The sequence below is a fragment of the Scyliorhinus canicula genome, chromosome 2 (genome assembly GCF_902713615.1).
Source record: "Scyliorhinus canicula chromosome 2, sScyCan1.1, whole genome shotgun sequence".
NCBI lineage: Eukaryota > Metazoa > Chordata > Chondrichthyes > Carcharhiniformes > Scyliorhinidae > Scyliorhinus > Scyliorhinus canicula.
In genome coordinates this window covers 47,736,963-47,762,916 of record NC_052147.1, presented here as the reverse complement: position 1 = coordinate 47,762,916, position 25,954 = coordinate 47,736,963, and the positions used below count along the sequence as shown (strand labels likewise).

Genomic DNA, 25,954 nt, shown 5'->3' with positions numbered 1-25,954 from the left:
CGATACTCCAGCGACCTGAGAATCAGCGGCAGTCACGTGCGGGCGGTCGATGTGGCGCCAGTCAGGGGTCGTAGAAAGAGGCCCACGCGGCGATTCTCTGTGGTCGACCGGCTGAGTTTCCACCGGGTTCCGCCGGTGTGGTTCACATATGGTACCACCCGGCGGGAGCTCGGACCCGTGGCCGTCCTGCTGGGGGGGTGGGGGGGTGCAGGGGGGAATCAGACTCCGGGGAGGGGCTCCACGACAGCCAAGCCCGCGATCGGGTGCTACCGATCGATGGCCGTGTACGATCTGGGCCCATTGAAGACCCATTGAAGCCAGCGTCAACACTTACCCAGGATTTTGGAGATTCCCATGTCTGGGAGTTGAATATCCAAGGGTACTCAAGTGTTTTGGAAAGATAGGCTGAAAGGAAAAGGAGCTTTTTCTTTTCTTTCACCAGCTTTGCTGGTGATGAAAGAGATCAGTGCTGTAATGATAAATGATATAAGCACTGGAGATCAAGATGTGGAATCAGTCTGGGTGGAAATAAGAAATAACAAAGGGAAGACGACCTAGGTAGGAGTAATCTACAGGTCCCCAAATAGTAGTTCCACAGTGGGGCACAGTATAAACCAGGAAATACTGGAGGCTTGTAAGAAAGGTATGGTAATACACTTCCGGTGACGATGTACTGAACAGTCAGACGTCAGGTGGCTCTCCTCCCGTGGACCTGAAAACTAGCCACTTTTTAACGAAAACGCGCCAGAAAACCCGGTAACTCATTCCCCAACCTTAGTAAGATGGGGGAAGGAAGAAAGAGGAGGGAAAAATGCCAAGAAAAAGCCAGTCTAGGGGCTGGGCAGAGACCAGGAGGCACTATGGAAGCACCAGCTGGAGATAAAAGTGGACAAGCAGGCTGCAGTGAAAGACACGGTGGACAAAATGCTGGGCCAAATACAGCTCGCCCTGAGCAGAGCGGAAAAGAGACTGGAAGCCCAAGAAGTAACCGTCAAGGACCTGGAGAAAGCCGCAACTGACCGGATCGTGATGCTGGAGAAAGAGGTGGCGAGGCTGGTCGCGATGCAGGGCAGCCCGAGGGGTAATATTGAGGACTGTGGGCATCGCTCAAGGAGGCAAAACCTGCGGATTGTGGGTCTACCACAGGGAATCGAGGGCAGGGACCCCACAAATTACGTAGCCCAGATGCTGGGCAACCTGGTGGGAAGGGAGACTTTCCCCAACCCACCAGAAATAGAGAGGGCATACCGGTCGCTACGCCCGAAACCCAATGCCGGGGAACAACCCAGGGCAGTAATAGCCAAACTGTCCGGTACCAGGACTGGGAAAGAATCCTGCACTGGGCCAGGCAGTCCAAGAACTGTAGCAGGGAAGGGCACAAAATAAGAATATACCAGGACATTGGGGCTGACCTGGCCAAGCGATGGGCGGGATTTAACAGGACAAAAGCAGCACTGTGCAAGGACGACATATGCTTTGGTATGCTGTACCCAGCAAAGCTCTGGGTCACAAACCAAGGCAAGGAACATATTTTCACAGCCCCTGCCAAGGCAGACAAGTTTGTCGTGGAGTGCGGATTGGAGCAAGCGATAAAGGACCCATGGCAAAAAATGACAGCACGGCGATTAGCTGGGGGGGGGGGGGGGGGGAAGAAGAAGTACCTCTCTCTCTCCCTCCCCCCCCCCCCGCCCCCGCCCAGTGCATCCTGAGCGACAAGCAGCAAGCCACCACCTAAGAGACCGTTTCGCACGGGAGAACGTGGCCTCGTTTGAGAGAAAGAGAGAGCAGCGGAAAAGGGAAAGCGGAGTGGCAAGCGGGAAGAGTGCAGGGTAAGACGGGGAAAGAACAGGCAGGAACTACAGAGAGTGGGTGAGGGAAAAACAAGAGTGTAACTCCCGGGTGGTGGGGGTCACCACACCAGCAGGAAAGCTAGTGCCGGTAGCATGCAACAGATAAAGCCCCCCCCACCCCTCCAACAGGGGGAACAGTGCCAAGCCTCGGGGTGGGTGAGTGGGGGGGAAACGAACAGCGGTGATGGGGGAGCAAAGGGAATAAAGCTGGGAGAAGGGGGACAGAGGAGGGACTAGGGAGGGAGGGAGGGTGGCATAGGAAAGGGGGACTAGGGAGGGAGGAAGGGTGGCATAGGAAAAGGGGGAAAAAAACAGGACCAGCGCAAAGGCAGCAATATGGTTACAAAGGGCCACAACCAGGGGCCCGGAGTAAGGAAGCACTGCAAACAACCACCTAGTACAGTCTCTGCGCTAAGGAAGATCCCGGAATACAGGGGCCTACCCACGTGGCGGACCCACAGTTGATGGCCATGTTGGGCGCACCCTGGACAAAGGGAAACCCCAGAGTGCGGGGCAAATACACATGGTGAACGTACTGCTGGTGGCCATGGTGGTTGGTCCCAGGACAAAGGGTAACCCCGGAGTAAAGGGACGTGTCCACCAGATAAGAATGGTTAATCTACAGGAGGGGGGGGGGGGGGGGACAAAGTCACCCCCACCAGGATAGTCACCTGGAACGTCAGGGTGCTTAACGGCCCAGTGAAAGATCCAGAGTCTTCACCCACCTAAGAAACATCAAAGCCGACATAATCTTCCTCCAAGAGACACACCTGAGAGAGCGGGACCTATTGTGGTAAGGAAGGGCTGGGTGGGACAGACCTACCATTACTGTTACGGGACTAGGGCCAGGGGGGTGGCAATACTGTTCAAAAAGAGGACGATGTTTAAGGCGACGAAGATAGTTTCAGACCCTGGGGGATATGTCATGGTCAGCGGGGCCCTAGACGGGGCACCCATAGTACTCGTTAACGTATACGCCCCCAACTGAGACAACACAAAATTCATTAAAAATACCATGGCAGAAATTCCCGACGTAGCGACGCACTGACTGATCATGTGGCGGGGTCTTTAACTGTGCACAGGACCCAAGGACAGATCGGTCGAACCCCAAAAAAAGAAACATGGTAAAGGAACTTGATTACTTTATGGAGCAGATGGGGGCGGTGGACCCTTGAAGGTTCACCCACCCAGGGGAGAAAGAATTCTCCTTCTCCCCAGTGCACAACATATATTCTAGAATCAACTTCTTTGTGGTGGGGAAATCGGTGCTTCTAGGGCTGGTCAAAGTGAAATACTCCTCAATCGTAATCTCCGACCACGCGCCACATTACGTGGATGTGTCATTGGAGTCAGGCAGTGCCCAACGCCCCACATGGAGGTTGGTGACTGCACTAGTGGCCGACAAGGTCTTCAGCAAGAAAGTATCACAGGCCATAGCTGAATATACAAAAAACAATCAAAATGGGGAGGTCTCACCCTCCACGTTCTGGGAAGTGCTAAAGGCCATGATTTGAGGGGAAATTATTGCCTTTAAAGCGCAAAGAGAAAGGGAGGAGAGAGTGGCTTCATACTGGAGATAGACCGTAAATATTCAGAGACCCCGACTGTAGAGCACCTGGCAGAGAAGAAAAAGCTACAAATGGACTTTGACCTGCTCTCCACAAGGAAAGCGGTGCACCAACTCCACCAGGCACAGGGGATCGTATATGAATACAGAGACAAAGCCTGCTGGCCCACTAGCTGAGAAAGCAGGCAGCTACTAGAGAGATTGCGTAGATTAGAGACAGCAGAGGCACATTGGAAACAGATCCATACAAGGCTAACACGACCTTTTACTGGGGGCTGTAAACCTCAGAGCCCCAATCAGGGGACGTGGGGATGAAACAGTTCCTCGATGGACTAATCCTGTGGGGAGGACAGAAAACGGGGCCCGGAAGCACTGCTAGAACTGGGAGAGATCATGGAGTGTATTAGCTCCATGCAGACTGGGAAGATGCCGGACTGGACGGGTTCCCGGCTGACCTCAACAAAAAATTCACAACAGCATTGGCCCCACACCAGCGGGAGATGTTCACAGATTCGCTGGCGAGGGGCACAATACTCTAGCACAAGCCTCAATCTCGCTAATACCTAAGAAAGACAAAAACCCAACAGAGTGCGGTTCATACAGACTCATCTCACTACTAAACATAGACACCAAAATAATGGCCAAGATCCTAGCCAGGAGGCTGGGGAAATGCATACCAGAGGTGGTTGTAGAGGATCAAACAGGTACATCAAAGGTAGACAGCGAACATCGGGCGCCTGCTGAACGTGATCATGACCCTATCTGGGGAGAGAACACCTGAGGTGATCGTCTCCCTGGATGCAGAATAGGCCTTCGACAGAGGTACTGGAGCGGTTCGGGCTTGGGTGAAGCTCCTGTACCACCATCCATTAGGGGCCTCACGGTAGCATGGTGGTTAGCATCAATGCTTCACAGCTCCAGGGTCCCAGGTTCGATTCCCGGCTGGGTCACTGTCTGTGTGGAGTCTGCACGTCCTCCCCGTGTGTGCGTGGGTTTCCTCCGGGTGCTCCGGTTTCCTCCCACAGTCCAAAGATGTGCGGGTTAGGTGGATTGGCCATGCTAAATTGCCCGTAGTGTAAGGTTAATGGGGGGGATTGTTGGGTTACGGGTATACAGGTTACGTGGGTTTAAGTAGGGTGATCATTGCTCGGCACAACATTGAGGGCCGAAGGGCCTGTTCTGTGCTGTACTGTTCTATATCTATATCCCATGGTGAGCATACGGAAAAACAACACCAACTTCCAGTACCTTCAGCTGCACAAGGCAGGGATGCCCCGTTGTCCCCACTGTTCACCCTAGTGATCGAACCACTAGCGGCCGCACTCTGACCAGCAAAGAACTGGAGGGGGATCCAAAGAGGAGGCAGAGAGACTAGAGTCTCGCTCTATGCGGATGAGCTGCTCCTCTATATCTTGGACCCACAAAGCAACATGGAAGGTATCATCATGCTCCTGAAAGAGTTCGGTGCCTTCCCGGGCTGGCTACAAACTCAACATGAGCAAAAACAAGATCTTCCTGGTGAACCCGCAAGGGAGAGGGGCAGCACTCGTGGAACTGCTGTTCAAATAAGCCCAACACCAATTCCGCCACCTGGGGATCCAAACCACTCATGACTGTACGGGGGTTCACAAGTTGAACCTGACCAGCCTGATAGAGGAAGTCAAAAAGGACCTGCAGAGGTAGACAGCTAACTCCCTCGCAGGGAGAGTGCAGACGATAAAAAGAACGTTCAGACAATCAAAAGAACCTGCTGCCCAGGTACCTCTCCCTTCTTAGATCCATCCCGATCTATATCCCCAATGCCTTTTTCAATTCATTGGACAAGTTCATCATGGTGTTTGAATGGGGTGGGGGAGGGGTGGTGAAGAATGCTGGGATCCCAAAGAAGGTCTTACAGAAAACTAAGTTCAGTGTAGGGCTGACCGTCCAAAACCTATAGTACTACCACTGGGCAGCAACAGCAGAAAGAGTAATGGGATGGAGTAAGGAGCCAGAAGCCAAGTGGGTGCACACGGAGGAGGCTTCATGCAGGGGGACCTCGCCATCCCCACCCAAAAAACACTCCAGCAGCCCAGTGGTGGTAGCCACCATCCAGACCTGGAACCAGCTACAACAGTTTAGCCTGACCGAAATGTCCGACAAAGTCCCGATCTGCATTAAGCTTAGATTCACGCCAGCACTCACCGACGCCACCTTTAAAAGGTGAAGACAGGATGGGGGCGGCACCGACTGTCAGGGACCGATACAGAGATAGCAGGGTCACAACACTGGATGAACTGACGGAGATTCCAGCTAGCTAAGGGCAACAAACTCAGATACCTGCAGCTTAAAAACTTCCGACGGAAAGAGACAAGGACGTACCTGTGATGGATGCTACTAGAAGAACTACTGCATGCAGACATTCTAGGTCGAGGAAACTGTAGTGACATGTACAAATGACTGATAGAGGGCCGACACTGTACTGGACGCAACGAGGAAGAAATGGAAGGAAGACTTGGGGCTTGAATTAGGGTAGGGCCTCTGGAGAGAAGCACTACATACGGTCAACTCCACATGTGCAAGACTCAACCTAATGCAACTAAAGGTGGTTCATAGAGCCCACTTAACAAGAAACCGAATGAGTAGGTTCTTCCCAGAGGTGGAGGACAGATGCGTCATAATTCAGAAACATTAACTCTCACTCTGTACAGATGCTGCCAGACCTGCAGCGTATTGTTGGTCGTTCTGGGTGAGTGTGCTTATCACTCACTTGGCTCTGTTTCTCGTTCTAAGCTCTGGAGTCGCCAGGTGCCGTTAAGACACCGCCACAAGTTTCAAGGTGAAGTTCAAAGCAATAAAACCGTACACCAATTAGTAAGTCCAAATAACTAGAGTTTATTATAACACAATTATAATAACTACCCATGCACACGCTAAAGAATTAAACTTACTCCTACCGCTAAACAACTAATACTTATCTCGAAGGAACTGCGAGGTCAGGGAACAAGGCCTCTTGCTCTGCTCTGGTCTGCAGACTTCGGATTGCTATCAGTTGCCCAGGGTGTCAGGAGTGCCTATGTCTGGTAGCGGTTGTTGTCTTTAGGCACTTACTTGCTGGTGGCTGTTGCTCGACGGCTGTAGAAGACAGGAGCCCGGAGACAGGAGACCGAACCATGTGTAGGACCTTTCTTTTATAGGTCCCAGGGGGTCCGCGCCCCTTTGGGCGGACTCCCTTACCTGCTTGGAATCAATTGGGTCTCTTCCCAATCGGCAGCACGGTAGCATTGTGGATAGCACAATGGCTTCACAGCTCCAGGGTCCCAGGTTCGATTCCGGCTTGGGTCACTGTCTGTGCGGAGTCTGCACATCCTCCCCGTGTGTGCGTGGGTTTCCTCCGGGTGCTCCGGTTTCCTTCCACAGTCCAAAGATGTGCAGGTTAGGTGGATTGGCCATGGTCCTTAGTGTCCAAAATTGCCTTTAGTGTTGGGTGGGGTTACTGGGTTATTGGGATAGGGGGAGGTGTTGACCTTGGGTAGGGTGCTCTTTCTAAGAGCCGGTGCAGACTCGATGGGCCGAATGGCCTCCTTCTGCACTGTACATTCTATGATATGTTTGAACCCCCCAATCCTAGGGCAGTTCCTTGGTTGCTGGGGCGGTTCTTGGGACCTTTGTTTTGGGCTTCTCTGGGTCTGGCCTTCCATAGAATGTATCAATTTGTGCTAACTTGTGTCCATTGTATCTGGGACTCGCCCGGTATTGCCTCATTAATATGTTAACGGATTTTCTTTCACAGTGCTGTCTGGTCTCTGCAGCAGTCAAAACCGGTTTCTGCAGTCGTCCCAATACACAAACCTTGCAAGCTGCTTGCTTTCCAAAATGTCCATTTTCCCTGCATTCCTTGCAATCTTCCATTTTGTGTTGGGCAGTGGCCACCCCAGGTGGCTACAGTATTTCAAGCATTTTTAAAAATCAAATAAAAGTTGACATAATATAAAATTAATTCATGTCTGTCTGTTCTCACCAACTGTCAATATCTTCAAGATGTCTAAAAACCCCCATCATCATCCTACTTCCAAATGTTGCAGCTTTATGGGGAAATGAAATCAAAATCATGTTTGATTCCGTATCAACATTCACCCAAAGATGCTAAAAAAATAATATACATTCAACCTGTAACAAAGAAAAAAGCTCTTCCATTAACTAGCAGTGGTTCTTTGGAATGTTTCAATGAATAAGCTGTTCCAGAGGGATCACTTTATTTTAATAAACATTTTATTGGGGTATTTTTGGTATTGTAACAACAAAATAAACTTTGTACATGAAACTATGAAGATAGTGCAAAAGCCATCTCCCTTCCTTACAGGTCCCACCTTTATTATCCCCTACTCTAAGCTAAACTAACCCCCCTGCTGACGATTAATTTTCCGCGAAGAAGTCGGCCTCCAGGCGAACCCTAACAGTGACCCTCTCAAGGCAAACTTGATTTTCTCCAAACAGAGAAACCTAGCCATGTCCGATAGCCAGGTCTCTGACTTCGGGGGCTTTGGGTCCCTTAAGGTAGTATCCGTCTCCGGGTAACTAGGGAGGCAAAGGCCAGCCTCTTTCTCCTCCTGGATTCCCGGGTCTTCTGACACCCCGAAAATCACCACCTCTGGACTCAGCACCACCCTTGTTTTTAACAGCATGGACATGACATTCTGACGTCCAGAACATGTGGACATGGTTCGCTGGTCTTTCCGCATATTTTACACACCTGTCTTCCACCCCAAAGAATCTGCTCATCCGGGCCACTGTCATGTGAGCCCGGTGAACAACCATGAATTGTATCAGGCTGAGCCTGGCACATGTTGCAGACGCATTGACTCTACTCAACACATCTGCCCAAAGACCATCCTCTATCTCTCCTCCCAGCTCCTCTTCCCACTTGCGCTTCAGCTCCTCGGTCTGTGTCCTCTGACCTCATAAGTTCCTTGTAAATGTCAGAGACGCTCTCTTCTCGTACCCACCCTCTGGAAACTACCCAGTTCTGAATCCCCCTTAACGGTAGGAGCGGGAAGGTTGACACCTGTCTACGTAGGAAGTCCCGCACCTGCAGATACCGGAATTTATTTCCCCTCGCCAACCCAAACTTCTCCTCCAGCGCCCTCATACTTGGAAAGCTCCCCTCTATAAAACATATGCCCCATCCTCTCAATCCCTGCTCTCTGCCATATCCGGAACCCCTCATCCATACTTCCCGGGGCAAATGGTGATTATTACAGATTGGGGACCAGACCAATGCTCCCTCTGCTCCTCCATTGCCCCCAGACTCTCAGGGCCGCCACCACCACAGGGTTGGTGGAGTACCGTGTTGGCAGGAACGGCAGAGGTGCAGTTACCAACGCCCCCAGCTGGTGCCTTGCATGAAGCCGCCTCCATATGCTCCCACGCCGACCCCTCCCCCACCACCCACTTCCTGATCATGGCTGTATTCACCACCCAGTAATAGTTACTAAAATTTGGCAGCACCAGCCCACCCTCTCCCCGACTCCGCTCAAGCATTACCTTCCTTACTCAGAGTCTTGCCCACCCAAACGAAGCCAGTGATCACTTTGTTGACCTGTTTAAAAAAAAGGACCACGGAATAAAGATGGGGGAGACACTGAAATACAAACAGGAATCTCAAGAGGACCGTCACCTTCACCGTCTGCACCCTCCCAGCTAGTGACAATGGAAGCACGTCCCATCTCGTCCTTCATTTGGTCTACTAGTCGGGTCAGATTTAACTTCTGCAGCCCGTCCCATTCCCACACCACATGAATGCCTAGGTACCTAAAGCTTCCCCTACTAATCTAAACAGCAGCTCCCCCAATTGCCTCTCCTAGAACGCAAATGAAGGAGGATAACTTTTATGTCTTAAGATCACCTGTGTGCGTAGAATTTAGAGGCGGCCATTCAACCCATCGAATCTGCACCGGCCCTTGGAAAGAGCATCCTAAGCCCATACCGCCACCCCAAAACTCCACCTATCCTTTTTTGGACATGAAGGGCAATTTAGCATAGACAATCCACCTGACCTGCACATCTTTGGACTGTGGGTGGAAACTGGAATACCGAGAGGAAATCCATGTAAATGAGACTCCACAGTGACCCAAGCCGGGAATCGAACTTGGGACTCCGGAGCGGTGAAGCAACAATGCTAACCACTGTGCCTCCCAGAAGGCTGGCTTACAGAGGTGGGATAGTCTCCCTCTGTCCTTGGCAGGCAGAATTCAGTCATTGAAATGAATGTTTTGTCATTGTTCCTTTTTCTGTTCGTGTTCACCGATTTTTCTGCCCAAATCCTTTTTTGAGACAGTGGAGAAATGTGCTGCCCATAGCATAATCACTATGCTAGCATACATGCATTAGACAGATTATGTCCCTAAAGAAAGTGAGATCTAGAGAACCCACGTTGCAGCTCAGTCCTACTAGACATTAGTTTCCAAGATAGTAAGTGCAGCAGTGGCAGGTATTGCTGGTGCCAAGGATCTATGGTCAATCCTGGCCTCAAGTGACTGCTTGGAGTTTGCATGTTCTCCCAATACCTGGTGGGTTTTCTCTGGGTGATCTAGGTTCCTCCCAGTCCAAAGATGTGCAGGTTAGGTGGATTGGCTATGATTTTTATGGGGATAAGGTGGGGGACTGGGCCTAGGTAGAGTACTCTTGCAGTAGGGTAGTGCAGATTTGACTAGCCAAATGGCCTCCTGCTGCACTGTAGGGATTCAATGGAATAGTCCCTGTGGGGGTTAAAAGCTTGGTAGAAGTGCCCTGTTCAATGCAGCACCATTAGTTCATTGGAAGGCTCAAAAAATCTCTTTTGACCAATAAATGCCTCCTGCACGTTCATGCAATGCTTTGCAGATGTAGTAATAAGACTCCCCTCAACACAACTCGAGACTTCCAAAGCAACCAACTATCTATTCTATAGAGGACTGGTACATTCTCCTTAATCTCACGAGTGCCCACTACACTCAATAAAAACCAGATTCATGAACTCCTTCGTTAAATGAATTTGAGCTGAAGCACTGATAGTGATTTGAGAAAGTTCTTAGGTCACCTTCGCCTGTGGGTTTGGCAAGGTTCCAGTGGGAATGTAGATGATAGGGGCAAAGGGGCAATCTGCACCCAGAAGGCCTGGCAGCAATGTACAATACCTGCTGCAGCCTAGGGCAAGAGCAAGATACATGGGAACACCCATCACCTCAAGTTCCTGTTTAAGCAACAAACCATCCTGACTTGGAGCCAAGTTGCTGTTCCTTCACATCCCAAAAATGTATTTAAAAGATTTTCAGTATGGAGGATCAGGTGGTAGAAACAGGTACAAAAGGGTGCAAGGATAAAGACAAAGCATGTGGCAAAAAAATGGTTATAACAGGAAGAAAATGTCTTCAAATGCATTCTAGGACAAAATGTTTAACAGTTAAGGGACAAAGCCACACTAAACTTAGTAAGTAAACTAGCATTATCTGTCAGTAAGGGAACATCATGCAACATGAACACAACTGAATAGTCACAGACCAAGGTATTTAAGATATGCTTCAAAAGGCAGCCAGGCAGGAAACAAATAGAAAACTGGGTTTAACGATTAATGGATAAACCAACAGTGGAAAGACATTTTGGCACAAGTCAAAACCAGTATATTACAGCCTTGTGCATCAATATTTAACAAGGTAAGAGACAGTCTAAAACAGCTTGCACAAATGGAAAGCCAGCAGTTATTAAAAGCAACATTGTAAAGGAAATGTAATAACGGAAATGAAGCACAAGAAATAGAAAAGCAATATCCAAGTCTCAACGTTTTAAAATTAAGGAAAATGTTGGACACTATGCAAGAGAGACTAGTGAAGAAAATGTCAGGCTGGACGATCCTTTAAAACAGAGATGGGGAGGAATTTCTTCAGCCAGAGGGTGGTGAATCTGTGGAACTCTTTGTGGAAGGCTATGGAGGCCAAATCACAGAGTGTCTTTAAGACAGAGATAGATTCGTGATTAATAAGGGGATCAGGGGTTATGGGGAGAAGGCAGGAGAATGGGGATGAGAAAAATATCAGCCATGGTTGAATGGCAAAGCAGACTTGATGGGCCTGATGATAAAAATATCAGCCAATGTTTGAATGGCAAAGCAGACTTGATGGGCCTGATGATAAAAATATCAGCCAATGTTTGAATGGCAAAGCAGACTTGATGGGCCGTAACCTAATTCTGCTTCTATGTCTTATAGTAGCATTCCAGAATCTCTTCCAGGTGACCATCATATTGAATTCTTGATGGGCAGATTATTAAATAATGCTCACATCACAAGAGCATACAATCTCAGAAGGGACAATCCTTTAACAGAGATGAGGAAGACTTTCACTAGCCAGAGGGTGGTGAATCTGTAGCACTCTGCTGCAGAAGGCTGTGGAGACCAAATCACGTGTCTTTAAGACAGACTTGATTAATCAGGGGAGAAGGCAGGAGAATGGGGATGAGAAAATCAGCCATGATTGAAGGGTGGAGCAGACTCGATGGGCCTAATTTTGCTATGTCATATGGAGTATTTTGTAAGTGGTTTCATATTAAAAACAAATTATTCATGGTACAAAGGGATGAGTAGACAGCACGGTGGTGGTGTAGTGGTTAGCTCTGCTGCCTCACATCACTAAGGACTTAAAAAAATTGGGTACAATTTTAAAGAAACAAAAGTATGAGTAACCATGAATTAGATGTGTAGCTTATGCTTGGTGAATAAGTTGATTTTAGACGAGCACAACCAAACTTTCACACAAGATCCACAAAATTGAAGCATACACAATAGCACATATAGCTCTACAATCAAATTGTCAGGACATGACAAGCGGTGTTCATTTGTACTGGGGCTAGTGCTGACTGATGCAAAAAAGGTTATTCAGTGAATGCATGTGGCACTACTTAGGAAGCACAGTAAATAATGCAGATGGCAACAAGAAATTACAAACGGGAAACACAAGAACCTAACTGGCAGATGGAGATCATGGGGACAATGGGAGGTCACTCGAGTGAGCCGAGGAGCAAAAGGATTTGTGTACCCCATGCGCACACAAAAAAATATTCGTGGCATGGTTAGCACTGCAGCCTCAATGCCAGGGACCCAGGTCCAAGATGTTTAGGTTAGGCGGTTACAGGGTTAGGGCAGTGGAGTGGACCAAGGCAATGTTTCTTCAGAATCAAGTGCAGACTTGATGGGACAATAGCCTCCTATATTGTTGGGATTCTATGGAAACTGGTACACAACATAAGCAAAATGAAAGCCAGCAGAGCCTTCAGATTCCAACTTCAATGCTGCAGTGTTCTGGTAACCACAGCAGAGTTTGGGGGCCGGGGGGGAGAAAGAGAAGAAAAAAAAAAAAAAATCAGGCTCAAAAGGCAGATCGAGATGGATAAGGATTTTAAAAAAAGGTTACATTCAGGCCAGCATGGTGGTAGTGGTTAACACTGCTGCCTCATGGCACTGAGGACTCGGGTTCGATCCCAACTTACCGTCAGTGTGGAGTTTGCATTCTCCTCCTGTCTGCATGGGTCACACCCCCACAACCCAGATGTGCAGGGTAGGTGCATTGGACATGCTAAATTGGAAACTCCAAATTTATAATGAAAAGTTAAATCCTGAGGACAGGAAGGATGAGCAACAGAAGATTCTGAAAGGGTTCAATGGGGCAGGAATTTAAGAAAAGGGGCAATAAAAGCAGCGAGAACAATGTAAACATTATTCAAAGCAATGGATATTGAGCTCTCCCAAAACACTTGGGAAGCTATGATCAATAATGTGTTAGCAAAGGTGTAATAAGATATGGCGAAAAGGTGGATAAATGGAGTAGATACAGCTCAGCCAAATAGATTGGCAAAACAAGATCAAAGAAATCAAATGGTCAACTCTTAGTTCCCAAGGGACAGTTCTGTTCTGGCAACAACCTTCTAGGATAAAAATTTAGGTTTAAATATGGGGTGCAATGAGGATTGAAGCACCCAGGTCAAGTGATTTTGCTTACTGTAAATGTAATTACAGCAGACGCAGGTAGCAGAAAACCCATCAAAATATTAACTGGCATTCCTTGTACTCATTCTCAAGTCAATGGAATGCAATGGCAGCAGTGTATAATCCACCGCAGCAACTCAAGGCTCCTTGGACAGCAGATTCCAAACACAAGACTACCACAACCTATGCCAGTTGACCGAGCTACTTGAAATTCCTCACCAAGCCACCATCCTTAGACCAATCACTGTTCCATCAGTCAGTGGTCAAAATCCTAGAACTCCATCCTAAACAGCAGTGTTCTTACACACTGCAGTGGTTCACCACCTGCTCAAGGGCAACATGTGCAAGTTGCAACACCCATATCCCATGAAAGAACACATAAAAAAATTATCTTGAGGCAATTAAAATGCCTCGTGTTCCTCAACCACATCAGGGAGACATGCTGTTATACCAATTTATGCTATCGGAAATCAGATCCAAGACTCCTACAGTCAAGCAGCTAGTAAGCTTCCCCCCCCCCCCCCCCCCCCAAACAAAAAAATAACCTGGGGGCAGAGAAAAGAGATACCATTGTGGGGAAAATATCTTAAATACAAGAAGCAAACAAGATTATAGGCAACTCACAAAACCAAAGCTAACTTTATTGACATGCAATATTTTCTACATGAACATTAGAATATAAATTGATCAAATTTTGGCTAGTTCGGCACTCAAATTTCTATGATCCATTCGAATTCTAATAACCTCAAGTCAAGATGCAAGGCCAGGCTGTAGATATTCAACAAGATGCATATGAAATTTAAAGCCATTGTAGCTTGGTTGTCATGACAAAAGGGCTTACAACATTCCCTTAACATGAAAGATCAACTCTGTCAGATGGATAATTGCCTTGGCCAAGGCCATGTTTTGGTGCAAATATTCATAAAAAACCAAATCCTTTGTAGCTGACACTTAGTTGGCTTGCTATGCAAATGAACACTCCATGAGCAGGACAACCAAAGGAGAAATATAATTACAGTAATTAATGGTACACAGGTTCTCAACATTTTCCAGAGCCCGGCAGTCAATGACAACAGCTGTGTTTTCAAAATGACAAGAGGATTTGGTACCTTGAAAAGGCAACAAGGCTTACAATTTAACTTTATTCCTTGCACACCACCCATGACTCACTGGCACTTTTCAAAAGATGGGAAAGCTCAAAATGAGATATCCTTCACCCTCACCCAGCTGGATAAGTTTAACTGCCCATGTATGACTCAGTATGGCAAAGTTCATACTTTCAAAAGATTTCTCAAATAGGAGTGACTGGAAAGAGAGACACCATATCTCTGGGTAGTGACCATCTCCAAGCTAAACACAAATTAAAAGTTTGGGTTTTCCATTATCCACATGTCCTCAGAGCATTGTAGCCAAAAAAGAGGGTATTCAGTCTTAATTTCCATCTGTAGATGTGCAGAGATCAAAAGCAGCAGTTGAAGTCAGCCCTTAGATCTCAACCTTTTTCTGCTCTCCCAGACTTTGCTACCAAAATGTTAAATCAATAATATATCCCCAAATTAAGTCAATATAACCCAAAATCAAGTCAAATTTCATGAAGCAGTAAATTAACATTTCATTGAACTAGTTACACAAGACTGCACAGAAATGAGACAGCTCAAAGAGTGGAAAGATTTCTAAACTGCTCTGGGTTAAAATGGATAACTTAATTTGCAATGAAAAAAGTGCACTGCCCAAGCTATATCCATGCAAGACTTTGGAACAATAAGCTGATTTAACAACCAAAGTTGGACATAGTAGTGAAAAAAACAAAATTGGAAATGAAAGGACACAGAATCAAGATGGATTGAATTATGTATTTAAACTATGTATTTAGATTCAGCAGGTAAGGAAATGTCAATAACCTCACCTCACTTGCTATGTCACAGATAGGTATTCCCACCTAAAGTTAAAAACTTCCATTATCACATTATGTTCATGAGTACCAAGTACTACACCCACAAATTTTCTACTGCGTGTATTACATAAGCTAAGATTCATGTTACAACTCCAAATTGCTGGATGCTTGGGAGTTAGTTATGCAATGGTGATGGTCCAAACAGACCTTCATAAGTGGTCTGCTAAACAGTTCACCCATCATCCAAGGCGATTTTATCAATATTGCACAGATCAGTTTTTCCAATACTAAGTAACTGACCGCTACTTGACCATTATCATCGGGCAATAGCTCAGTTGTGATGCCCTCTTATCAAATAGCCTAACAAAATATCATACGGTATTTGTTGGGGCAAAGGCAGCTTTATCCAACATACACCAGTTGTATTGCAAGTAGGGGAGTAAAAAAAAAATCCCAAAATTACTAGTTGGCAAGTTACAATTATGCACAAAATAAAAACTCGGTGCTAGAATACAGAACACAAACCCCTTTAATTTGTAATTTACATCCCTGTATAAATGTGCAGTAAATGTTACCCAATAGCATTCAGAAAAAAAGTGAAATTGACAACTGTTGGATTAGCAGGACCGTTCTACCACTTAGACTTGGGACATACTGTCTTAAAGAGTTCATAATTGGTAGTGGCGGTGAAGTGTCCCTAGAGCAATATCATTGTAGAATTTGAATAGCAGAGACTGAATTCAGCAGTTGCACTTTAAATACAGGAATATTTCTTCATTACTGTGACTTCTCCACGGCAAGATATCTAATAGGTGAATTTTCCCCCTGTAAGCAACACATCAAATAGCATCAATATCTATATCTTCTTCTTCTTTTGTTTTAATGGGTTTCACAGTTTCCACTTTTAGTTCTCTTGCCGAGCTGTCGTAAACTACCTGCAAGCAAAATACATGTAGAGAAGCAATTAGAAACACAGGACATTTAAAAAGGAGATTTGCTAAAGCCCACTGATGTGGTTGCAAATTAAGGCAATTACTCATGCTACTGCTGCATGCACTGCACTAGAAAGTTTAGACTTGTCAATTATACTCACTTCAAAAAGTTGGTTGTTAATGTTCAAAGTTGTATAGAAATCAAATCACAAAAGTTTATGAAATTAGAGTTCCAAATAATTACCTCCACATCCTTATCTGCGTCATCTTCCTCATCTTCCTCTTCTTCAGATTCCTCTTCAGCCTCTTTTAACCACTTAATAAATGGATCCGCCTTTGCATGTATCTCTTTGGCAAGTTCCTTTGGGACATACTTCTTAGATACCTGTTCGTGAGGATTTAAATTAATTTCTGATCTGCACAACATTAATATACCAAAACCTATAGAAACCGCAATGCAACATTTTAGGGAGGAGCACAATTTCAGGTTTTTTGCACTCATCAACTGCCTTTACAGATTTTGGTACTGCTCCCAATTGCTAGTAATGTAAAAATTTGGGAGAACAAAAAAGGAGTGAATTTAGAACTAGATTAAAGGAGAATTCTGTAACAGGGTTAAGATTCAATGTCAAACAAATGCAGAATTGTTGCCCAATCAAAATATGGAGAGCATCCAAAAAGGCTTACAAAAATTCCACAATAGCTCATTTTCAGATACATAATTAGGTCCAGGGTGGGGGACACCCTATCTGCCCATACCATTGAACTATATGGAGCAATTTAAGGGCAGCATGTGGCGCAGTGGTTAACACTGGCACTGTGGACCTGGGTTTGAATCCTGCCCTGGGTCACTGTCCGTGTGGAGTTTACATTCTCCCAGTGTCTGAGTGGGCTTCACCTCCACAACCCAAAGATGTGTTGGTTAAGTGGATTGGCCAAGCTAAATTGCCCCTTAATTGGGTACTTTAAAAAAAACGATACGGAGCAATTTAAAATTCCAAATATAAGATGCACATTAACATCTATATTTGCACAGCTTACTTTTTCAGCCCAAGCAAGGATGACCTCTTCTTCCAAGAGGTCAGCATCATACAGCTCCTTCAGGACATGTGGAACTTTGGGCAGGAGTTGATCCCGATGCATTTTCACCAGACACTCAAAGCCACCAAGTAAATACTTCTGAGCCTTTTTATTACCATGGCAGAACTATTAAGAGAAAGCAGTTAGTCATACACTATTAAGCTATAAAGCATCATCATGTTCATTTTTAGAGGAGAAAACCACTTACACGTAAGAAGTGTCGTTTATATTTCTTGATCTGCTCTCTTATGTTCTCATCAAAAAGCAGCTCACTCAATATGAGGGGGCCCATAGCTATTACATCCAGCCTTTCAGCTTCTGATCGAAGGTCTTTATCAGCAGAGTCAATAATGCCCTCTTCCTTCTTTTGCTGCAGTGAAATGATTAGGTACAATAGTTAGCTGGATTTCTGTTTTGGTGTTAAATATCTATAGAAACAAGTTATAGGCAATACACCAAGTGGCCGATTGAAACTGGATAGGTTTAGAAACACTTAGCATAGTGTATCCTACAACTCCACGACTGTTGGTTATTCTACCGTCTCAGACTTAGCAGTTCATAGTTCATGACAACGCCTGGAGTCTACACCTACACTGGTAAACATAGAAACCATAAAATACCTCTAGTTGCTCTTTTCCCACAGGGTGCACTGTTTAAACCAATGTGGCCCGGGGGGGGGGGGGGGGGGGGGGGGGGGGGGGCGGTGTCAGCTAGGCTGTTAAAACACCGCTGCTGAAAAAGCCACATCCAGTCAAGGAGGGGTCAGCAAGGTTTCTGAAACTTCTGAACCACTGATGGAGCTCAACTTGGAAAATTAAATTGTGTCAAATGTTTCAATTTCATAATGATTAGTTCCAGTTTCCACCCACCTTCTTAGTCTGATGAAATGCTTCAAAGCAAAAAGCAGCTTGATAACAATCACTTACTACCTGCTTGGACAGTGAAATGCATGCTACAGATTGCTAGAACCTTGTGAGAAACCTTTAGACGTACCACAGCTGACCAAGATCTGGGCCAATATTGACATCAACCATTGGAACCACATTACGAGAACGCGTAAAATGCCGACGGTCAAGTGACTTCCGATATACATGGGACACCTGTCAATAGTGAAGCCAGTATTTGTTGCCCATCCACAAACTGCTTGGGAGGTGTTGAGCTCCCTTGAACTACTGCAGCTCAAGTGGTGCAGGCATAAACAATTGTTAGGGAGAATTTCCAGCGTTTTTGCATTGAAGTGGCAATACGTCTAAGTCAAGATAGGGAGAGACTTGGGACTCCACCCGTTTGCTACTCTGACCCTTCTAGGTCATGGAGACCACGGGCTGAGGTAAATTACTGAGAATATACAACACCCAAACAAATGACCTGAAGATCAGTGCACCAGGACAGGACATTAATACCTTGACAAAGTTGTAGAATAAGTTGACTCTTTCCTCCAAAGTTTTCCCCAGGTCATCGCTGAGTGTCAAATTTTTGGCATGCTCACTAATTTCACCCATTCGACGCCGCTGGGCTTCCTCTGTGGTTTCTTCACACCAGTCTTCATCATCATCTTCACCATCCTGATCGGAAGATTAAATATTAAATACCTATGCCACAAACCTCCTGAAGGATATATTTGGTTTAAATACACTAGAACGATGGGCAACAGTGGTTAGCACCACTGTCTCATGGCACCGAGGTCCCAGGTTCGATACTGGCCCTGGGTCACTGTCTTTGTGGAGTTTGCACACTCTCCGTGTTTGCATGGGTTTCGTCCCAACAACCCAAAGACGTGCAGGGTAGGTGGATTGGCCACACTAAATTATCCCTTCATTGGAAAAAGTGAATTGGGTACTCTTTCTACAAAAAAAAACATACTAGAACAAATGCAATAGTTTGCTCAGGGCACATCCCCACAGGCATTTAATGCTCCCCCACACCAGGTCACAGTGAGTGAAGTTGAAAGAGTAGTAGAACTGTTATAGCACATCTGATTGATGGTAAATGCCAAGCTGCCCAAATCCCAAAGGGAAGCTCGACAGCTGTAAAGATTTTGCAATCCAGAAATGTCCCCGACTATGATCTGATTGTGCGGTGAAACAGTTCGATTGTAATTACCCTCAAAGCTAACCTTCTCTGTTCAAATTCCTTTTACAATGTATAGATTCAATGTTTTCTCTTGGGATGACCACTGACAGCAACTAGTTCTTTAGCTCAGACTTCGTTAGGTCGGACTTGGTTCACTGGTTTCTGGGAATTCTGACCAGCTATTCCAGCTGTCTTCTGGGAGAATCTAAGCATTTGCTGCAGTCTTTCTTGTACGAGCATTCTCTCATTATCTCACCCAGTCTCTTCCTAGAATCAAGTTAATTTCTTTACCTGCATACTTGGATTGAAGGTGCTAGGTGACTCATTACTGTATGAAAACACAGTCATCCAGAATCTTACTTCAAATACTATACTCACAAACCCCCAACATCTCATCTTGCAGTACGTAAAATACCTAAAGAAAACATCTTGACAACTGCCACTAGACTAGCTGAAGTGCAAAACATGACAGATAGATACACTTGGCGGTGCAGGAACACAAGACCTGAGGGGCCAGTATTTGCACAAATGTTTGATGGTGGCAGGAAGTGATTAGGATCTGGCCTGCATTGCTGGAGTCAAATCAGAGTTTATAAAAGCAAATAAGACAAGCATCCAAGTAAAAAAAAGAGAGATTGCCAGCCAAAGGGAGGGCCAAGCCATGTCAGTGCGGCCCACTAATTTAGTTTTACAAAACTGGCACATGCTCGACAGGTAGGACATTGACTTGACAGACAGGTGTTCTATAAATTCTTAGAGCAGAACAAAACAAATTACCACTACATCTGGAGCATCAAACTCATTGTGGGTGGATGATTCCGAATTAGACACTGATCCATTCTCCTTGTCTTTGCCCTTCTTATTTCTCTTTTCCTTTTCTTTCTTGGCTGAACCACCGTCTCCATTTTCTGCAAGATAGAAGTCCTTACATCAAATGATTTGAAATCAAATATGGATCAGGTTTTGCAGAATTCCGGCTCACTTACCAGGTGGATTTTTAAGAATGAATGTGCAGAGCTTGTGACGCGTGTCAAGCATGCCTCTGTATCCACAGGCTTTACAGGAAATACCAATGGTTTGTTTCTTTGGATTGACATGCTAAAAGATGGAGAATGATTATGTTATAATTTTGATCTGATTCTGTATTCCAAGAAAGGAATTGGCATGCAAACCACCCACAGGTCAAATACAAAATTGGGTGATGCAGCAAATACCAATTTCTTCAGCCAAGTAAAATAGGTTAAGCCTAGGAGCGTGCCTACGTAAGCCAATGCAAAAATACTAGCGCTTGAAATATCAGGCAAATTAATTTTAGATTTCTATCTTTAAAAATCAATATAGAAATGGGAGGAAAAGAGACAGGAAGAGCTGAGTTGAAGAACTAAAGTGACAACAGGAAGCTTCCCTGTGGACTGAATGGAGTTGTTCAAAACCTGCCAGTCAATCCACAATTGGACTTCCAGACATAGAGATAACTACAATTAGGGCAGCACGGTGGCGCAGTGGGTTAGCACTGCGGCCTCACTGCACAGAGGTCCCCAGGTTCGATCCTGGCTCTAGGTTACTGTCCGTGAGGAGTTTGCAGATTCTCCCCGTGTTTGTGTGGGTTTCGCTCCCACAACCCAAAAATGTGCAAGCTAAGTGACTTGGCCACACTAAATTGCCCCTTCATTGGGAAAAAAATAATTGGGCACTCAATTCTTTTTTAAAAAAGAGATAACAACTACAATTGAACAGCAAATACAGTATCATTGAAATGGAAAGAAAAGTGATCTTGTGAACAGCACCAGTTTCCCTTGGAAGGTACTTGGGAGCCTTGGATGTTGGAGAGGTGGTGAAAAGATAGACGTTGCCTCTTGTTTGTGATGGGAGGGGCTGTTAGGGGTGAACAGGTGCCAGAGGGAACAGTCCCTTTAGAATACTTAATGAGCAGGGGAAGACGCGTTTGGTGGTGGCATAACAAACTGGTGAAAACAAAGGAAACCCCAACAGGGCTCAAGGGACAGGAGTAGCAGTGCATGAAATGGAAGAGTGGAGGAACCCTGCCAATTGGTCGGAATCCTCAGTTGAAGATGATGGGCACAATTTCTCTTTATTGAGAATTCCCTATCATTATCCAAGTCACTTTTTTGGGGCCTGGGGATTTGCGCCAGTTTAACCCACAGAGGTGGCTGGCTAGCTAGGGCAGGTCCTCAGAACTGGCAACTGAAATGGTGCCCCAATCTCCAGTGGGCTTGAGGACCCCCCCACACTGTCCACCCACACGCAATGTCACCCCCACACAGGGTCATTAACCCGCTTCCTACGAAGTGATTGACACCCCGTTATGGGGTCGCAGAGAGCATGCCCCCCCAGGTAGCTCCAGTTAGGCCCCTCCCTGGCACATGTGCACTGCCATCCTGGAGGTGCACTTGACAGCACCACCATGGTATGTTGGCAGTGCCAGAACCAAGATGTCCAGGGACAGCCAGTGCTGTTCTGCCCCTGACCACTCAGCAGCCAATTGCCTGAGAGACTCTTCAGCTGCTGTTCTACGTGGTCCTTGTTTGTGTGGACCAGTACTAACAGTCACTCATGGGACTTCACCGGTGAGTTGATTAGATAAGTAGGGTAACCATCCCCCTGAATTAAATGGAAATCGACCTTGGTGACTATTGGTTTCTTGCAAGTGCCTAGTGTGAGTTTCAGAATCCGCAAACAGAAGTGAGCTGATAGATCGCAAGATGCTTGTCAAGTTGGATTTAGGCTACTCCCATGATCTAACTGACTTGCACAGATTCTTAAGACTGTTAAATTGTGCCCAATATATCAGAAGCACTGTTGCAAAAGGCTGCATCATTAGAAGATGCAATGGAGAAACTGGGAGAATGGAACGCAACCAACCAACAAAAGTCAAGATGCAAGCCATTTTGAATTACTACAAATTTAAGATCTACCAAATGAGTCATAACACCAAGACTTCAAGAAACCTTTTACCACAGGGAATTCTGTTCTGACAAAACAAGAGTTCATTGTACACTCACCAGGTCAGTTTCAGGATTATCACACTCATTACAAAGGACAAATTTCCTAATGAATCCATCCAGCATGTCTTGTAGCTTATTCGCCTCATGAGATCCATTCACAATATAACGGTCATTCTTTGAATCAAACTGGGTCTGAGCTCCCAGCTCACAACCAAAAAACTTGGTGGGATCTATGGGTGAATGCAAATTAAAAAGCTTTAAAAACAAAACATTACAATCAAATTTAAAATTTAACCTTTAGAATGGCCTTAACCCACAAAAGTTCAGCCTAGGCACAAGTGGTACACCTGACTTTTGCACCTCACTCGCACTAAGAATAGAATCATTTGTGGAAAGACCAAGAGGTCTGTCTCAGGGATTGAAAACAATTAATTTCGAATTTGAAACCCCAAGACAATCTAGATGTAACAACTGGACAAGATGCCCTTATGCCCCAGCAATGCAGCCATTAAAATCTAGATCTTGCAGCTGGTTTATTCTGTTTGGTGTGTGGGTCCCAGATATGCTTAATACTGGAACAGTGGCATTCAAAAAGGGGTTTAAAAAGCTTTAGACAGTGCTCCACACAGCTAAGGAACACATTAAATACTCAATGTAAACAATAGGTAGCCAAATATGATGTAGCATATGCATCACAAAAATGCCCAAATTGAAGTACTGGTGCAAAGCATAAATAGCTCTTTTCAAATACATCATAAAAACCAACGTGGCTCACTCATGCCCTTTTGGCCTACATGACTCAATCCCAAAATGTGTACACCTAACCACCCTCTGAAATGGCCTAGCAAACCACTGGAAAATAAGTGGCTCATCATCACAGGCAGCTAGAGATGGACAGGAAATATTGGCCTTCTAGCAATGCTCACAAATAATAAAATTGATGTTTTCAGCTCTGATGGGGGAAAGCCTTCAAGATACAATTTTGATCTAAGAACAGATCAATTGGAAACTATGAAAAAAAATACACTTGGTCAGTTTTCAACTATTACAGTATTTGCAATAACCTTTTGCCTCTGCTCTGGCATATTGTAGTCCTGTATTCTAATTTCATTACTTGAAAGTGACCAATAGATGGCACTTGACTACACAAGGAGAGCTGTAAAAGCAGTGTACAATTTCACGATTAATTTATAATGGCAATACGCAGGAATAAACTAAGTAACCAGTAAAAAAAAACAAAGTACCTAATGAGAATCTAATGGTTTACTAAAAATTTGAATAACCAAGGGTTTAATGCAATTCTGTACATGTGATGGTCAATTTTCCATAGCTGCAAAGTCTCAGTTTAGAGGTGGACAGTTACATCATCTACTTTGGAATAGCAAGCTAGCATTCTAGAACAGATGGTTAAACCTTCAATGTTACTTACACGTTGGAGGCCGATTAAGCGCCTTGGCAACATCAACCATGTTGACTATTACTGTCTTTATTCCATTCCCCTTGCCCTCGACCTGAAGAAAATCACATTTTAGTTTGCAATGAAGTTCCAGTTAAAACTAACTCAAGCACTTCCAATTGCTCTTACCTTAGCAATCAGACGGGGCATTTTGTACCGATAGAATTGGTCAGAAACACTGCGGTTGACGTTGACAGCCATTCTGGTTTACTATTAGATTTATGAGTAAAGTGAAAAGATCTTTGAATGGAATTTTTTGGTATCTTCTGTCTGAAGAAGAATGGATGACATAAACAATTGCAAGTGTACTCGGTCTCTGACATGAAAAAGTTTGCGCCACTTAGGCTGCAAGTTCCCCGCTTGTTGGTTAGGTTTCCCCGACACAGGTACCAACGGCTGCGCAACAGCTCTGTAAAGAGAGGGGGGGGGAAGAAAAAAAGAGAGATTAGGCAGACAGTAGAGAAGTTTGAGTTACTCCCTGTAAAACACTTCACAAGTGAACGCTTTTGCCACAATACAAATATACATAAAGGGGCAATATGGCACTCAGCAAGTCACTCCTCAGATAACTTTAGCTGTTATTCAAGTCTTTGTTGGAAATTGATAGGTCTAACCAACATCGCTGGGGGGGGGGGGGGGGGGGGGGGGGGGAGACAGAAGACAAATAGCTGGCCCTCACCACAATGTATTTTTGATGGTATTTTTTAAAAAGTCGGGCAAAGCATCAATTAGGATTCAAAGAATCAATTTTTTATTTTTTTTTAAATCACAACGGGTTCAGAGAAAAAGAAATATCACGGTGCAAAAAAAATCCATGACAAACATTAGTAATGTTGACTGGAGGTTTAAAAAAAAAGAGGAACGTTTGAACCGACGGCAGGAATCAGCATTCAGTAGAATAAACGTGGTCGGCCAGGTGGCATTTTTCGTGAGGGGAGAAAACGGGTTGAAAAAAAAAGGGAGGCGTCATCCGGCCGGGCAGCGCTGAGTCATTGCCTGGTGCAGCAGCACAGCCTCCGCAACACGTGAGTCACTCACCGCCCCAGCGCCGCCATGCGCACTCCTCACATCGCAGCGCGGCGGAAAAAAAACCACCACTCCGCCCTCCGGAACCCAGCGCTGGGAAGCGGCCGGGCCCCCGCCCGCCACCCAGTAACGGGGACTCAACCCAGGGGGGAGAAAAGAGAGAGGAGGATAATTAAAGTGCGGCAGTGGGGAGGAGCCCCGTTGAACTGGCCCGGAATGAGCTGGGAGTAAGTCAAGCCCGGAGTGGCGCAGAGTGCGTCACACGGCCACATAGGGAGGGAGCCGCCGCTTCTCTGTCGCAGCCGGGGCCGCAGGGCGCCATTTTGAGAACCTCGCGTCCGGCTCTCTTCTCCCCACCCAGCCCATTCCCTCAACCCCCGGCGGCCACTCGAACCGCCCTCCTCGCCTGTTCAAACCGCCCGTATGCCACCGAAAATTCCTTACCGTTTTCACAAAACAAAGACATAAACACAAGCCTAATCGCTCTTGGATATGGTGAACTACTGGACGGCACGTCACGGTGCCGAGACGCCGAACACCTTCTGTGCGCAACAAATAAAAAGCCCGTCGGTGGAGCGAGCCGCCCTCGTTTGCGGGAATCTGTGGGCGAGAGGAAGAAGGGGAGAAAAAAAATCACAAAGTCAACGTGAATCCTAAACGCCCTTAATCGCCCGCGTTAATTCACTGGACCCGAGCAAAATTGTTTAACGAGCGCGCCCGCCCTCCAGCTCCGCTCCCATCCCCGCGCTCACCTCCACGACGTTTGCCCCACAAACCAAAAAAAAACGCCTTTCTGTACCCACGCCAGTCAGTTGCCGCTCAGCCTAACTTGCTAGGGGGAGGCCGGGCCCCGCCTCTCGTCCCGGCTGCGATTGGCCGTTGCGCGGTCGCCGGCTTTCTCATTGGAAAACCGCCGCCGGGGGCTTTTGTTCTGAAGGAGAGGCGGGGCTAGTCACTCACGATGACGTTATCACGCACGGTTCTCTCAAGTTTGGTTGAGAGGGGAAAAAAGCTCGTGAGCCAGCGAGAGGAGGTCTCGCGATAGCCGAGTTGCAATTGGCTAAGTGCCTGAATGGTGATTGCATCATGTGTGAGAGAGGTTGCGAAATTGTCGGG

General features: G+C 46.1%; 1 protein-coding gene across 2 annotated transcripts in view; it reads right to left on the bottom strand.

Moving 5' to 3' along the window:
- Positions 1-14,023: 14,023 nt before the first annotated feature.
- Positions 14,024-25,954, bottom strand: part of eif5 (eukaryotic translation initiation factor 5) — a 52,100-nt gene continuing 40,169 nt past the window's right edge. The window contains exons 1-12 of one of the 2 annotated variants that reach the window (XM_038777479.1): positions 25,591-25,732; positions 25,283-25,438; positions 23,942-24,221; positions 23,786-23,867; positions 22,414-22,586; positions 20,377-20,488; positions 20,168-20,298; positions 18,721-18,882; positions 17,526-17,687; positions 17,279-17,443; positions 16,482-16,622; positions 14,026-16,240 (exon numbers count right to left, since the gene is read on the bottom strand). In XM_038777479.1, the coding sequence (XP_038633407.1) occupies positions 16,145-16,240; positions 16,482-16,622; positions 17,279-17,443; positions 17,526-17,687; positions 18,721-18,882; positions 20,168-20,298; positions 20,377-20,488; positions 22,414-22,586; positions 23,786-23,867; positions 23,942-24,013 (1,296 nt within the window). In that variant the 5' untranslated portion in view covers positions 24,014-24,221; positions 25,283-25,438; positions 25,591-25,732 and the 3' untranslated portion in view covers positions 14,026-16,144. Of the gene's footprint in view, positions 16,241-16,481; positions 16,623-17,278; positions 17,444-17,525; positions 17,688-18,720; positions 18,883-20,167; positions 20,299-20,376; positions 20,489-22,413; positions 22,587-23,785; positions 23,868-23,941; positions 24,222-25,282; positions 25,439-25,590; positions 25,733-25,954 lie in introns of those variants that run through there. The other variant, XM_038777484.1, reaches the window with a different exon arrangement.